We start from the raw sequence: 14,851 nt of genomic DNA on the forward strand, positions 1-14,851 counted from the left end.
CAGAACGGTGTAGATAGTGACAGAGAGGCTGGTTGTACTGCAACAAATAGATAAAGTTTGATGTTCAGTGGCTGCTGCATCCATTGACAAGAAAGAAAGAAAGAAAGGAAAAAAAGGTACGGACTCAAGGGTGAAATCTCTGAAGTGACAATTATTCCTGGAGTTTGACGTCAGTGACTGTCTATGCAGAGCTTGGAAAATTTAAAGCTCTGTGAAAGTACTAAATATTATCTTCCCTGCAATATCCGTGGTGTCACAGACCCCACTCAGGGTCAGAAAACCTCAGATGCTGTGCCGCCTCCCACTTTGTATGACTTTAAGTACATTGGAAAGGTCAAAACTTTTTGAAATCAGTTCCAAGAGGCTTGCGTCACTTTCCACACCATTGATAAACTCTTCTAATGTCAGTTCACCTAAAATGAAATAAAATGCAGGTTAGAAACTGGAGGCCACAGGTTATTAGATCCCTCTTAGCCCTGTTGTAATAATTGGGCTTACAAATTTACTCCACTTGTGAGCATCACTGTGGGAAAATAGATTAAAGTTTATAAAATGTCACAATAACCTATAACAATAAATGTTGATGAGAAAAGGTGCAAAAGGGAAACAGAAAGATAGAATTAGTCCAAACAAAAAGGCCTACTGATATAACTCAAGGAGTGTGTCAAGATCATGCCTGGTAAACAAGAGGAGTGTGGGACTGGAAATCAGTGAACCCAAACTGATATGTCAGAAATTAGGCCTAACTGGTGGACAAAATAATGAGAGGATGAGCTATTCTGTCCATCAATCCCTTTTGGGAGCCTTAAAAGAAAAGACTTTGGGAGGGAAATTAGGAGAGACGCTGAAAAGAAGCTGTCTACTGACAACCTCTGCAGTGAGCTTAACCATCATGGCTAACACTCTCACCATCTCCAGGGACCCCAGGATCTACTGTAATACTGTTGGGCATTTGTCAACCTGATATTGAGAAATGTCCTGACCAGACCAGGCCTTGAGAGAAATTAAGATGACATCACCACCTCCACTGATGCTGGCTGAATCCCAAACACCACCTGGGCTGTGAAAGACTATCACCTCCCTCCGCCGCACCCCCCTTGTTTATCCTTTTCCTGCCACACCTAATTTCTTCTCTTTCCTATCCCTCTCCTTTTTCCTTCTGTCTAATAAGAGTCTAGCTTAGCTGGCCATTTTACAATACCGCTGGAAACCTGTGACCAGAAAGGCAGCTAAAAGCAATGCCCTAATAGCCTGACACAGGTCCTGGTTGCCAGGTCTTGGAGTGGCTCAATAGACCGTGAGCCGTGCCTGTGTTTTTCCAGAAGTGAGGTTGCAAGTGAAAGTCAACACCAGAGATAGAAGCTGCATTTTCTATCTTTGCTGTTCTTTTCTCTCCCCTCTAGTGTGTTTGTCTTGTTTTGTCTATCAGGAAATGGGATCCAACTTTACAACAGCAACTCCAGTCGATTTTAACTAACTTCTCTTTTCCCCAAAAAGGGCAGTTGTTACCATCTTTAATACCATCTAAAAGATTGTCAAACAAAGGGTTTTCTTTTAAAAGCTGTCTACAGCTAAAGGGAAAGGGAACAAGGGATGTTGTTGAAATGAAAGCCTTAATTAATATCTCACTCTTCATAGGCTTTGACTGTTTTTCCTTTTTTTCTGTATCTTTAATAAATGGTTTAAACGATTGTTAATGATGTGTTTACCATCGCACTAGGCAAGCTGAGGTGCCTGTATACTAAACCCCAAATCTTGTTTAACACTGTTTAATGTTGGGCAGTGACTGGGATACGTTAACTCCTTTGACTCTTTGGACCCATATAGTCCATCTAAATTAACACAATACTCAAGGGATGGCTATTTTCTGTGAGTTGGGACCCTTGTTATTTTCCTGTTCTGTCTTACTCAAGATCTGAACAGAGATCACTGGGAGTATGGAACTGGCATTGCCTACCCTGCCTGTTTTATTTCAAACTCTGAAAATCAGATCATAGGTAGTTTTTGTCTGTTAACAGAGGAACTAATCAACCACAACTCTCACTGAAATCAATGGCAGCTGTGAATGCTCTGCATTTCCTGGGGGTGGAGGTTGGGGAGGGGGGAAAGGCCACTAGTGAAAGCTGCATAAAGGCGAAACTTAACTGCACAGCCCTATAAAGGAAATGATAACACTTATGCAGGCTCCTCCAAACTATGGTGTTTACAGTTAGCCAGCTGCACAGCAACATCTATTCTCAGCTGTAGTAATTAGTCCTGATGTATTTGAAGCCTGTGTTGTAACTGGACACTCAGAGCACAAATATTGATTAGATAATGACAGACTCATGTAAAGTGCTCCAGATTTCCAGAGTCTGTGCTGAACACCAGAATTACTTAAAGACAGTGATGAGATGCAGCTATCAGAACTAGGAAGAAACAGTTTACTTTTAGTCTGATTTTCTACCATCAGAAGCACTGGAGCACCTCCTCCAAAATACTAGGCCCAAATCCTGGTCTGATTTCAATGTTATTTACAGATTCTTTTTGCTGTGGATTACTGATTACAGTCCAATTGCTACATAAATCAGTTTCATTAACAGCAGAAAGCATAACAATATGATTGATTGTAGAGTCCAGAACATTGGCATTTGACATTTGGAGCCTGGAATCTGAGTTCTGACAAAAGATGAGCCAAATGACAGGAAAAGTGCATCCAAGGGGATACTATTTATGATCTGTAAATACTGCACACAGGTTATTTTTAAAACTAAACGTAAGGTACCAATAGCTATACAATAAAAATCTGATAATGCATGACCTTGCTACACAATATTTTCCTAATATTGCTGATTTGTCAGCAATTGTGGTAATAGTCACACAGATGTTATGTGATTGCTACTGAGAGAGCGATGTGATCTGCATGATCACCACTGGCAGGAGAGGTGACCAAAAGATACTATTAAGATGTGGCCCAAATTATGAAGAAGTTTGACGACTTCATATTATAAACATTTGCCCCAACTCCAAATGGTGGATCAAGATTTTAGTTTCCAAATGCATTTTCAATTCTATGTTGTCTTGTGATGCACAGTATTTTAGAAAAAAACAATATGGGGGCCCTACAGCCATTAGTCTTAAAGGTGCCACAGGACCCTCTGTTGCTTTTTACAGATTCAGCCTAACACGGCTACCCCTCTGATACTTTACAGCCATTATGTGCATGTAAGTCAATGGGCCTGATGATACTCTAGTTCAGGGGTGGGCAAACTTTTTGGCCCGAGGGCCACATCTGGGTGGGGAAATTGCATGCAGGGCCATGAATGTAAGGCTGGGGCAGGGGGTTGGGGTGTGGGAGGGGGTGTAGTGTGCAGGATGGGGCTTAGGGCAAGGGGTTGGGGCACAGGAGGGGTGTGGGGTGTACAAGGGGGCTCAGGGCAGGGGGTTGGGGTGCAGGAGGGGTGTGTTGGGGGCTCAAGGCGGGGGTTAGGAGGATCAGGGTAGGGGGTTTGGTACAGGAGGGGTGCAGGGTGTACAAGGGGGCTCAGGGCAGAGGGTTGGGTGCAGGAGGGTTCTGGGTATGGCAGGGGGCTCAGGGTGTGGCAGGGGGCTGAGGTGCGGGCTCTGGCCTGGCACCACTTACCTGGAGCAGCTCCAGGGTGGCAGTGGCACACAGCAGGCTAAGACAGGTTCCCTGCCTGCCCTGGCCCAGCGCCACTCCCGGAAGTGGCTGGCACCATGTCCCTGCGGCCCCTGGGGGAGGGAGGGCAGAGAGCTCCCTCACCTGCGGGTACCTCCCCTGAAGCTCCCCGATCCTGGCCAATGGGAGCTGCAGGGCAGTGCCTGCAGGTGAGGGCCGTGCATGGAGCCCTCTGTCTCCCCTCCCCCAGGGGCCACAGGGACTTGGTGTCAGATGCTTCCAGCAGCGGCACGGGGCCCGTGGTTCCACAGGAGTGGCAATTCCACGAGGCGGATCCAAAGCCCCGATGGGCCGGATCCAGCTCGCAGGCTGTAGTTTGCGCACCTCTGCTCTAGTTGATACAACAGTTGAAATCAGGAGTAACTCCTCTGACATACATGTAAATGAGAGAAGAATGAGGCCTACTACTACTGCTAATCACTTCAATCTTTTTATACATATATATTCAATATTCCCCCCATTCCTCCCAAAAAAAAAACAATTACAAAGTCAAGTGAAGTGGTACAGACTCTTACCATCATTGTTTATATCTATCTTCTGAAATACCATGTTTGTGAACTCTTCAGGAGTCATACTCTGGTTGCCATTAATAGCCTGGATAGCCTGAAAACACAAATAAAGGAAGAGTTTTCAGGGTTTGCTCCCTCAAACTAAGAAAGGACGTGGCAGCAACTGAGGCACTTGGCTGTGACACTTCAGCTTAACAATCCATTTGAGCCACTAAAAGAAACAGCTATGAATTCAAGTAAATCTTCAGTAATGAGGATTGGAAATTTAATTATCATAACAGAGCCTGAAGGATTATAGACCTAATTTACATACCATTAAAGGTCTAGTCAAATCATGTGACACCTCAATTCTGAAACACACTTTAGATTCCACAGCAGGACTTGTATCCTGCCCTAGAGAATTCTATGGTTTGGACAATGCATAATGTTCTGTGCAATTTTAAAAAATAACAACTATATTTTACACAGTGGAATGAACATGGTGAGAAAATTTATGTAACTTTTCTATTGAAAAAAATTTTTTTTTCCAGTGATCACAAATAAATGTCAGACTGATAGCCCTGGATATTGAAGGTCTTTACTTATCCTCTGATTGAGTTAAACAGAAGCTTCTCTACCACTTTCTTGTTAGTGGAGGGACTTACCTCTAGGAGTGAAAATGCAAATTGGTCGCATTCCGTTGCAGTCTTCTCTGCTAAGATTGTCATTTAGTGCCAGTTGTGACGTGATGTAGAAGTATTGCCCACTAATAATGACTGAGACTCCAGCTCCACAATGCACTTGGCAAATGCTTAAGGGATCTGCTGAATCAGGCCTTAGAGTTACTATTATAGTTGTTGATCCACTGGTAGAAGAGAATTGAGGCTATGATTTTAGCCCTTTATTTCTGTTCCTAAATAGGGTGACCAGATAGCACGTGTGAAAAATAGGGGTGGGTTGGGGTGAGAGGTAATAGGCGCTGATATAAGACAAAACCCCAAATATTGGGATTGTCCCTATAAAATTAGAACATCTGGTCACCCTCTTCCTAAATCATCTCCAAAGAGATTTTGTTGAACATTTCAACCCAAATGACTCCTGCAAATTTATAAATAATAATACAATCTATAAATCCCAAGCATTGTATCCGAATATGTTTCAGTATATGGGTTATTTGTAACGATTAGCTATTGATTATTTGTTTGTGATTGATCATGTAAATCTCTTCACTGACTGGATGGCACTTATGAAGAGGCAGAGAGGACTCAGGCATTTCAAAATGCCCACAAATTTGCATGCAGTCACAGGAGTATATGTGAGACTTGTTTTCCATGAATATTTTTGCAAACCAAAAAAAGTCATTGGACAAATATTTGCTGATCATGAAGTAGAAAGATTAGTGTTCATCTCTAAGCACTGCCACCCAAGATTCAGTCTAGCAACAGACATGACAAGTCAACCCTCAGGCTAAGTAAAATGCTGTCAATCAAAAAAGTGGGCCTCTCTACAACAGTGTTCTCTGTATCAACGGGCTAAAGCCACAAAGTATGGCTCGGGAAGCCTATCTTTAATTGTAAATGATGCCAACAGACTCATTAAATATATATGCTCAACAAATTTGCTGTGGATATAACCAGTTATGGATATAGATATTGCCGCACTCCTAATGGTACAGAAAAATCAGACGTTAGAGTTTATTGTTAATTTTTATCTTAATATTGAAATTTAAAGTGTATCATATCCAGCATCTGCTGTGGGAATCTGATCATGACTGTCCTTGCCTTGAGCTATTTTATGGGCAATACTTTAATTAATAGCCAGTCTTTAAGAATAGCTATATGAATTAGTCTGCATTCATCTGAACATACTCCAAATTACATCCATTTTTAGCATTCTACATGAACCTACTGAAGCTTTGGGTAGAAAGTAGTACACTGTATCACGGTTAATTGTAGTGTAGTGGTTTCAGCAAGGGAGCAGGACTTTATCATTTTACATTCAGATCTTAGGTTTACACTGGTTCAGCTTTCCTGTGTAGGGAAGACTTTGGTTATTATTGCACAAAATGAGTGGTACAGTTAAGCTGATGCAAACCAGTGTGTGGACAATCTTATTTGGCATAAGTGATTTATTTAAGTTTATGTTAAATCAATTGGCAACTGGATTAAGTTAAGCTAAAGTAAAAAGAACAGGAGTACTTGTGGCACCTTAGAGACTAACAAATTTATTTGAGCATAAGTTTTCGTGGGCTACAGCCCACTTCTTCAGATGCATAGAATGGAACATATATTGAGGAGATATATATACACACATACAGAGAGCATGAACAGGTGCTCTCTGTATGTGTGTATATATATCTCCTCAATATATGTTCCACTCTATATGCATCCGAAGAAGTGGGCTGTAGACCACGAAAGCTTATGCTCAAATAAATTTGTTAGTCTCTAAGGTGCCACAAGTACTCCTGTTCTTTTTGCGGATACAGACTAACACGGCTGCTACTCTGAAACCTAGAAAATCTCTGTTNCATTCAAACTGAAATAAGAATGTCCACACCGGGGGCTGTGCTGGCGTTAACTCTTGGTTTAAAAATCAATTTAATTTAAATCATTGCAATTTCCCTGGTTAGATAAAGGCCAGCTCAAAGAGTCTACACCTTAGTTTCCCTAGCTACACAAGAGGTGTAACACCTATATTAGAGAAGCGTAAAGTTCAACATGGAGCCAGTGAGCAATCTGGGCCTGCCAACCTCTCCTCTCCCTCTCTTCAGAGCAGCTCAGAAGTATGAGGTCCAGCAACTTCCCTCTTGCCAACATATGGCTAACCTAGCTACCACATCTTGCCTTTCTCGTAATAGCCCTTAAAAGGGTCTCAGCTCTTCTGGAAGATACAGCCACTCATCGGCAGCAGCAACGAATCAGGAGAAGACTCATGTTGACTCTTCATTTAGATTGTATGCTATTTGGAGCAAGAACCTTGTCCTACCTGTCTGTAAAGAGTGCTCCTATATTTTTGATTTGTTTTTAAGACAGTTCCATAAATTTGCAAAGCACCTTAAGCCATTTTAGATGAAATGAACTATTTAAATGCAAATTATTATTCATCAGAGTTGGTTGAATAGGGAAATGATTTTGCAAATAATTTGGCAATTGTTTGGTTCCATGAATTTTTTTGAATTTTTATAAAAAATTATATCACAATAATTTTGAGGTTCTTCCACACATTCATTAAATTTACCAAAACTGCATTTGCTTACTGATAATTGAGTTTTTAAACAAATGTAACTGCTCTGAACACTATTTCAATAAAAGTTGATATTGTGGGAAATTTTACAAAAATTGGGAAATTGTGATAGCATCATTTTTTGTGTGTAAAAAGTTTAGTTTGAGAATAGGCCATTGTTCTATGAAAAAAATGGTTCAAAAATGTTGATCAGCTCTAATCATTATGCTGGTACAGGTTTGTTCTTCTGTATAGTGCAGTTCATCAAAATAATCTCTCTACAGTAAATAACTGATTTATAGTATTTCTCTTTGACTCAAGTGGTACACCTGTAGGATAAGGCTTGAAGTAAAATACTCAGATACATGCACTTCAACAAGCATAAATAATGGCGAGAACATCTCCAACCAGAAACATTTGGTAAACTGTAGTTGAATCATTTACATTACATGGCAAATCACTCCACCAAAGGCAATGTGCTATGTTAAATGGACTTGCTACTGTATATGACTTGCTTACCGTGAATATGCTTAGGAGTTCTTTTTTGTCAATAGATCCATTTCCATCAGCATCATATAGCTTAAAATACCATTTCAGTTTTTGGTCGATTTTCCCTCGTATAACCAAATTTATTGCGGCTATAAACTCCAAAAAGTCTATAAATCCATCCTAAGGAAGATTAAAAAAGTAGTGTTTAACAAGTAAGGTCTGCTTTCATTCTGGCAGCAATCTTGCATAAGCAGGTCATCTAATACAATATAATATAAGCTCATTTATAAAGCACCTTGCTGTGAAAATCTTCCATGGCATTTAAAAAGAATAATACATAGCTCAGCCTAAATCAATGTGGAAAAGAGCCTTAGTACATATCATATCGTCCCCTGTGAGCCATGGGGAAGCTCTGTGCTAAGCAGCTGATATTGACATGGTCTGGAATGGAATTCAGAAAATGGCTTCTCAACATACTTTCATGCCCCAAAGAGGAATTCCAGCAGCCTATCTTCACTGGTACTAATGATACAAAATGATGCTCATTAAAATGTAATGCTTTGAAAAAGTGACTGAAAAATGACATCTTCATACCCAGCAGACCTATTCCCTGTGGTGTTCGTGTGGTAAACTCCACCAGTAAAACAGCGTTAGGGTGGGTATCTCCCCTTCTCCCATCCTCCCCACCCCCCCAATGAATTCTTAAAAAGAACATAAGTAAATAAAACTTTGTCCTACCATCCTACTGTTTACCTGTTGTGGCACCACTCATGTCCCCCAGAGATCCAGAACCCATTCATTTTCTGACTGCTGCCTACTTATAAAGGAACAGTAGTAGTGATACAACACAGAAGGCTTTGAGTATTGCTCCAGCAGCGACTGACAGGACCAGAGCTGGCCAGAGTGCATAAACACCACCACTGCTAGGTAGACTAGCAGTTGCAAGACTTTGGAGTGCTGGGGACACAAGTGGGAGATCTAGAGGCAATTTCACTTTGGGGGTAGGGAAAAAGGGCTGGGACTTGATCTCTTGGTGGGAGGTCATTGTTACAGGACGTTGGGGCCAAGAATTTAGCTTTAACTATAACTCTGGATATTGTTTATCCACATAAGTGTCCAATCTCTCTTCGACTCCAGCTAACAAATTTTGGAATGGCTATAAAAACCTCATGCTTCAGAATTTAAACCAGTCTCTATTGGATTAGGAGGAGACCTTCGTGGGGGACAATAGCCAACATCTGCCTTGTGACGCTGGTAGATCATGCCATGGCCCAGGCCTCACTGAACACTAACAAGTGCATAGCTGGAAACCAGTCTGGCTTACCTGTGGGTTAGTATAGTTAAAATAGATATTAGTGTTATAAGAATATGTGAAGTGTTTAGACTTTATGGAATGCTTGTAGGATGCTGCATGTATTAATCCTACTTATTATATCAATAACCCATACTATAAAAGGTGATACTTAAGTCTTTGCTCCATAACTGTAAAATATTTGTTCTGAAACTGTGTTAACTCACCAAATAGGAAAAAAACTTCACCTAATGCAAAAAGCTGGATTTCTAGAGGAGGTATTATCTCCTGCCCATCAGGAAGGACTATTGAATCCAAATGGGCCATTATGGAACAAAGACTTTGTTGATTGCTCCCCCACCACCCACCCATGTGCAGAAGTGCTTGACCTATCAGCTTGGGCTCTAGGGAGGTGGAGATAATAAATCCCTGAGCTGACCAGAGGGCGTTAGGGTCTCTTTGTGCTGTCTGGACTCTGAGGGACAAAGATTCCTAAACATTAGCAAGAGATCCCCAAGCTGCTTGGCTTGGGTTAGCCCCGAATGACATAAAAGCTTGCTTATTATAGAAGCTTCTGTTAACTTTTGAATTTAAGTTTGTATCTCATTTGTGTGTGTGTGTGTGTGTGTGTGCTTACCTGCTTTAACCTTGTAAATAACTCTCACTTCTTTTTCCTGGTTAACAAACCTTTAGTTAGGTTGTTACAGGATTGGCTACAAGCCATGTCTTTGGTGTGAGATCTAGGGTGCAAATTGACATGGGGTAAGTGACTGGTCCTTTGGCACTGGGAGTAACGGGAATATTTTGTGATCTTTTGTGTAAAAGAGACAATATATCACCGAGTGAAGCTTGCCTGGGTGACAAGATAGAACAGAATGCCCAAGGGGACTGTGTGTGGCTCCAAGTTAAGACTGTATAGTGCCTGAGGAGTTTATACTTGTTACTTGGTTGTGAAATCGAATGATAGAGTGGGATTTGTGCCCTGGTTTGTAATGATCTGCCCTGAGGTTGGTATTCTTGCTCATGAACCACTCCGGACAGTATGGCACATCTACTGCAGCATTTTTTGCTCCTTCTCTGAAGCATGTAATGCTGGCCACTCTCAGAGAGGGGACACTAGATTAGATGGTCCACAGATCTGATCCAGTTTGATAGTTTCTATGATATGAAGTAGTGCTGAAGATGGAGAAAGCGAAGAAGAATTTGAAGGGGAATTTACTCCAGTCATATCTCAATCACATATCAAAAATTCGCAGTTGGGTAATTTTCTTGTGATCTTCCTCAAGGGTCTGAATCATATCTCTTTGAAGGATCTGGCCGATATTCATGTTAATAATAAAAGAGAGGCAGTATTGCAAGGACTGCCTGGGTATTTAAGAAGTTATAATTTGTAACTTATAGTTACTGCCAGAACATTAAGAGGCATTTGGATTGTTGAGGACTTTGCAATTAATAAATGCTAAAATCCTCATTTGGTGCTCACGTGAAACAATAATGTTAATGAATAAAAACTCTTTAAAAAGAAGACTATACAAAGGGAGAAAATAGGGGACTATGTTCAAGTGTTTAAAGAGATCAGTCCTTGCTTGAAAGTTTTAAATGATAGAAATTGTTCTTGTAGGTGGTGGCTCTCAGGATTTTAATAGACCATAAGAAGTTTCTTGTTTCTTCTCCAAAAAGAAACACATATATAAAATGTGAGAGGCAAGAACACCGAGAGCTGTGAAAATGTACCTTCTGTCTCTGGTCTGTAAGTCAGCTGCTTGAAGACAGACAACACGAGTCAATTAAGACCTCTGGGAATCACAGCTAACTATTAATGAGATCAAGGTGCTCAGAAATTATTTTCAACCTTGCTAAGCTGGTCACAGCCAAGGGTTGCAAGATTAGATCTATCCTAACTGGCTAACACAGACCCTTACTCCAATATAGTGTGAATAATTTTCTGGTCCAGGAAGAGGCAAGCCCAAAAGGTGTGATGGAGCTACCTGGATCCCGGTGTCTTGTAGTGATAGGGACTTTTCCATTAACTAGTGGAATTATTTTTACTGGTGTAATATAGATAAGAATATGGTGCTTAGCATTTACACCCTTCCAATAATCATATAAAGATAGATTCTTCATTCATGGTTAGGGGATAAACAGATTGTCAGTGAAATTTGCCAGCCATTGCATGAAGGTGTTAAGACCAAGCCTGATACCGAACCTGACAATATGAAATTGGACACCTCTCCAGAATTTGGTGTGTCATGTAGCACAACCTTCTTTGGACAGTGTCTAGTCTACATGGCAGTATCATGTCCACACCAGTTTAAATTTTGATTTTTCAAGTGTGATTTCATGAAACAATTTATAAAAAGTTTTACTGAAACCCAGATTTATTATACTGAGTGTGTGACCTTCTTCCTTTAATTTTATAATTGTGTTAAGAAAGTGATCAGATGTGTCTGGCACTGTTGCTTTTTGAGAAGTTCATGCTGCTTATTTCTCATGGAACTACAGATAAACTTTAGACTTACTCAGCAACTATTACCAGGATCTACTTTCTTCCCTCTCTCTGGCCTGGTTTACACTACGAGGTTAGGTCAAATTTAGCCGCGTTAGGTTGATTTTAAAATGAATGTGTCTACACAACCAACCCCGTTCCATCGACCTAAAGGGCTCTTAAAATCGACTTCTGTACTCCTCCCCAATGAGGGGAGTAGCGCTAAAATCGACTTTGCTGAGTTGAATTTGGGGTAGTGGAGATGCAATTCAGCGGTATTGGCGTCCAGGAGCTATCCCAAAGTGTGCCAATGTCACTGCTCTGGACAGCACTTTGAACTCTGATGCACTAGCCAGGTACACAGGAAAAGCCTCAGGAAATTTTGAATTTCATTTCCTGTTCTCCGGGCCAGCTCCAGGCACCAGCCGACCAAGCACGTGCTTGGGGTGGCACCTTGTAAGGGGCGGCCAATCTTGGGGTGGCGAGGCGGCACTCGGGTTTTTTTTAAATTTTTTTTTTTTTGTTTGGTGGGACAGCACTTGGGTTTTTTTTTTGGTTTTGTTTTTGTTTCGGCAGGGCGGCACTCGGGGTGGGGTTGTTACAGTGGGGCTGTGCTGTTTTTGATACCCTTGATAACAGAACATCAGTGATTGCATTGGCTGCTTGGATCACAGCAGTCCCCACAGTAGATTTGTCCACTCCAAATTGATTCCCGACTGACCGGTAGCTGTCTGGCGTTGCAAGTTTCCACAGGGCTATCACCACTCGCTTCTCAACTGTCAGGGCAGCTCTCATCTTGGTATTCCTGTGCTTCAGGGCAGGGGAAAGCGACTCACAAAGTTCAAGGAAAGTGACGTTACGCCTGCAAAACTTTCGCAGCCACTGTGAATTATCCCATACCGGCAACACTATGTGGTCCCACCAGTCTGTGCTTGTTTGCCAGGCCCAGAATAGATGTTCCACTGTATCAACCAGCCCCACTGCTGCTATGATATCCCAATTGCAATCACTGACATTCTGTTATCAAGGGTAGTGACTCTGGGAAATGTGCAGGTCATAGTGGATGGCTTTGCTGCAATGGGGTTCCCTAACTGTGGTGGGGCGATAGACGGAACTCATATCTCTGTCTTGGCACTGGACCACCTTGTCAACCAGTATGTAAACCGCAAGGGGTACTTCTCAATGGTGCTGCAAGCACTGGTGGATCACAAGGGACGTTTCACTGACATCAATGTGGGATGGCCGGGAAAGGTGCATGACACTCACATCAAGCCTGTGTTTTCAGGAATGTCTGTGTCCATGTCCTCCTCACAATCGTCCTCGTGCTGGCATCTCTTAGCCAGTTTTGCACATACTGCAGGATAATGTGTGAGGTGTTTACAATGCTCACAACAGCAGCGGTGAGCTGAGCGGGCTCCATGCTTGCCATGCTATGGTGTCTGCATGGGTAACCCAGGCAAAAAGGCACAAAACGATTGTCTGCCGTTGCTTTCATGGAGGGAGGGAGGGAGGGAGAGAGGGAAGACTGACGACATGTACCCAAAACCACCCACAACAATGTTTTTGCCCCATCAGGCATTGGGAGCTTAACCCAGAATTTCAATGGGCAGCGGAGACTGTGGGAACTGTGGGATAGCTACCCACAGTGCAACGCTCCGTGAGTCGATGCTAGCCAGGGTATTGAGGATGCACTCCCCTGACTTAATGCACTTAGTGGGGACGTACACAATCAACTGTATAAAATCGATTTCTAAAGATTAAGTCAATTTTATAGAAATCAATTTTGTAGTGTAAACATACCCCCTCTCTCACTCTATTTTATTTTGGTTTTTGGAGAATGCTATCACATCTGTGTCTTTCCTGTAATCTGGTTCCACTGGTGTTTCTCTGGCTTTTTTTTTTTTTTTTTTTTTTTAAGTGTCAACAGTTGAGGAAGTTTATTAGCTAACCTGTTAGCATGCTGGGCTACAGGATGCTGGTATATAATGTGCTGAGTTGTCATTTGCATGTGTGCATATCCACCCACTCCCTAAGTAATGATGGGCTGTCAGGCCAAGATGAAAAGCCTGGCTAACAGTGAGATTGAAACCAACATAGCTAATCATGCCTCACCAGCAAAAACTATAGACCTGCAAAAACCTTGAGCCACATCGTAGCCTGAGCAGCCAGTGTACCAGAGGAAGGGAGGGATAAAGATGCTTTTGTCACAGCAACAGGGTTAGCCTTTGATAAATGAGTATTTCTTGAGTATCTATCCCTGAAGCATCATCCCATGATAGTATTTAGTAACCATTTTCTGGAAAAGGAATTGCCACAATATTTCCATCTGGTACCAGGATAAGGAGACCCCCCCCCAAAAAAAATCACAATATTTTTTTTATTTGAGATTTCCAACTCAGTTTTGTTTACTCAGGACTGGAGGTTTGGCTAATTTTGACAGTTTTAAATTAGGAGCTCAAATGTCTGGAAAAACTAAAGAAGGATAAGTTGTTGGATGCCTGTCCAAACAGAACTCTGAACATTTTGAAGTTCATCCATTTCTATTTGGTAATCTAGGTAGAGTTTACACTACAGGGTTAGGCCAATGTAAGCTGCATTAAGTTGACCTAGCTGTGGAAGTGTCGTCACTAAAATTTGGCTCCCACCGGCATAAGTGCCTCTGTACGCTGATTTAGTAACACCACCTCCCTGAGCAGCGTAGAGTTATAGTTAATGTAATTAGGTTGACACCGTGTCAGTGTGGACACTGTGTTGCTTATGTAGACTGTTACTGGCTTTGAGGAGCAGTCCCACACTGCCCCAACACTGACAATACAATCAATACAAGTGCTCCGGGTGAGGATGCGCACTGCTGACACAAGGAGCAGAGTGTGCACACGCACAAGCTACTTAATAACTGCAGTGGCTATATGCCAACATAATTTAGTAGTGTAGAAATTGGCTGAGGCACTGAGAGGCTGTGCAGAACACTTATTAGACTCCCAAGCTCGTATCAAAATTCTTTTTTAAATGCAGGCAGATACGCGGCATGCCTACCCAATACATACTGTAATAAAAGTGTGACACAGGAGTGCTGATAAGAGATTGAAATATATTTCCTGTCTCCAGCTACATGACATCCATCAGCTCTACAAAGATAATACCCCTTTCAAAATGAAGGGTTCATGTAGCTCACTATGTTGTGCCTATAAGTGCAG

The 14,851-nt window shown here is 41.8% G+C and overlaps 1 protein-coding gene across 1 annotated transcript in view; it reads right to left on the reverse strand.

Moving 5' to 3' along the window:
• Nucleotides 1-282: 282 nt before the first annotated feature.
• GUCA1C (guanylate cyclase activator 1C) overlaps nt 283-14,851 on the reverse strand; it is a 31,574-nt gene continuing 17,005 nt past the window's right edge. Inside the window, exons 2-4 of the mRNA XM_034758678.1 lie at nt 7,909-8,058; nt 4,195-4,282; nt 283-413 (exon numbers count right to left, since the gene is read on the reverse strand). Of these exons, the coding sequence (XP_034614569.1) occupies nt 283-413; nt 4,195-4,282; nt 7,909-8,058 (369 nt within the window). The remainder of the gene's footprint in view (nt 414-4,194; nt 4,283-7,908; nt 8,059-14,851) is intronic.

The sequence above is a fragment of the Trachemys scripta genome, chromosome 1 (assembly GCF_013100865.1).
Source record: "Trachemys scripta elegans isolate TJP31775 chromosome 1, CAS_Tse_1.0, whole genome shotgun sequence".
NCBI lineage: Eukaryota > Metazoa > Chordata > Testudines > Emydidae > Trachemys > Trachemys scripta.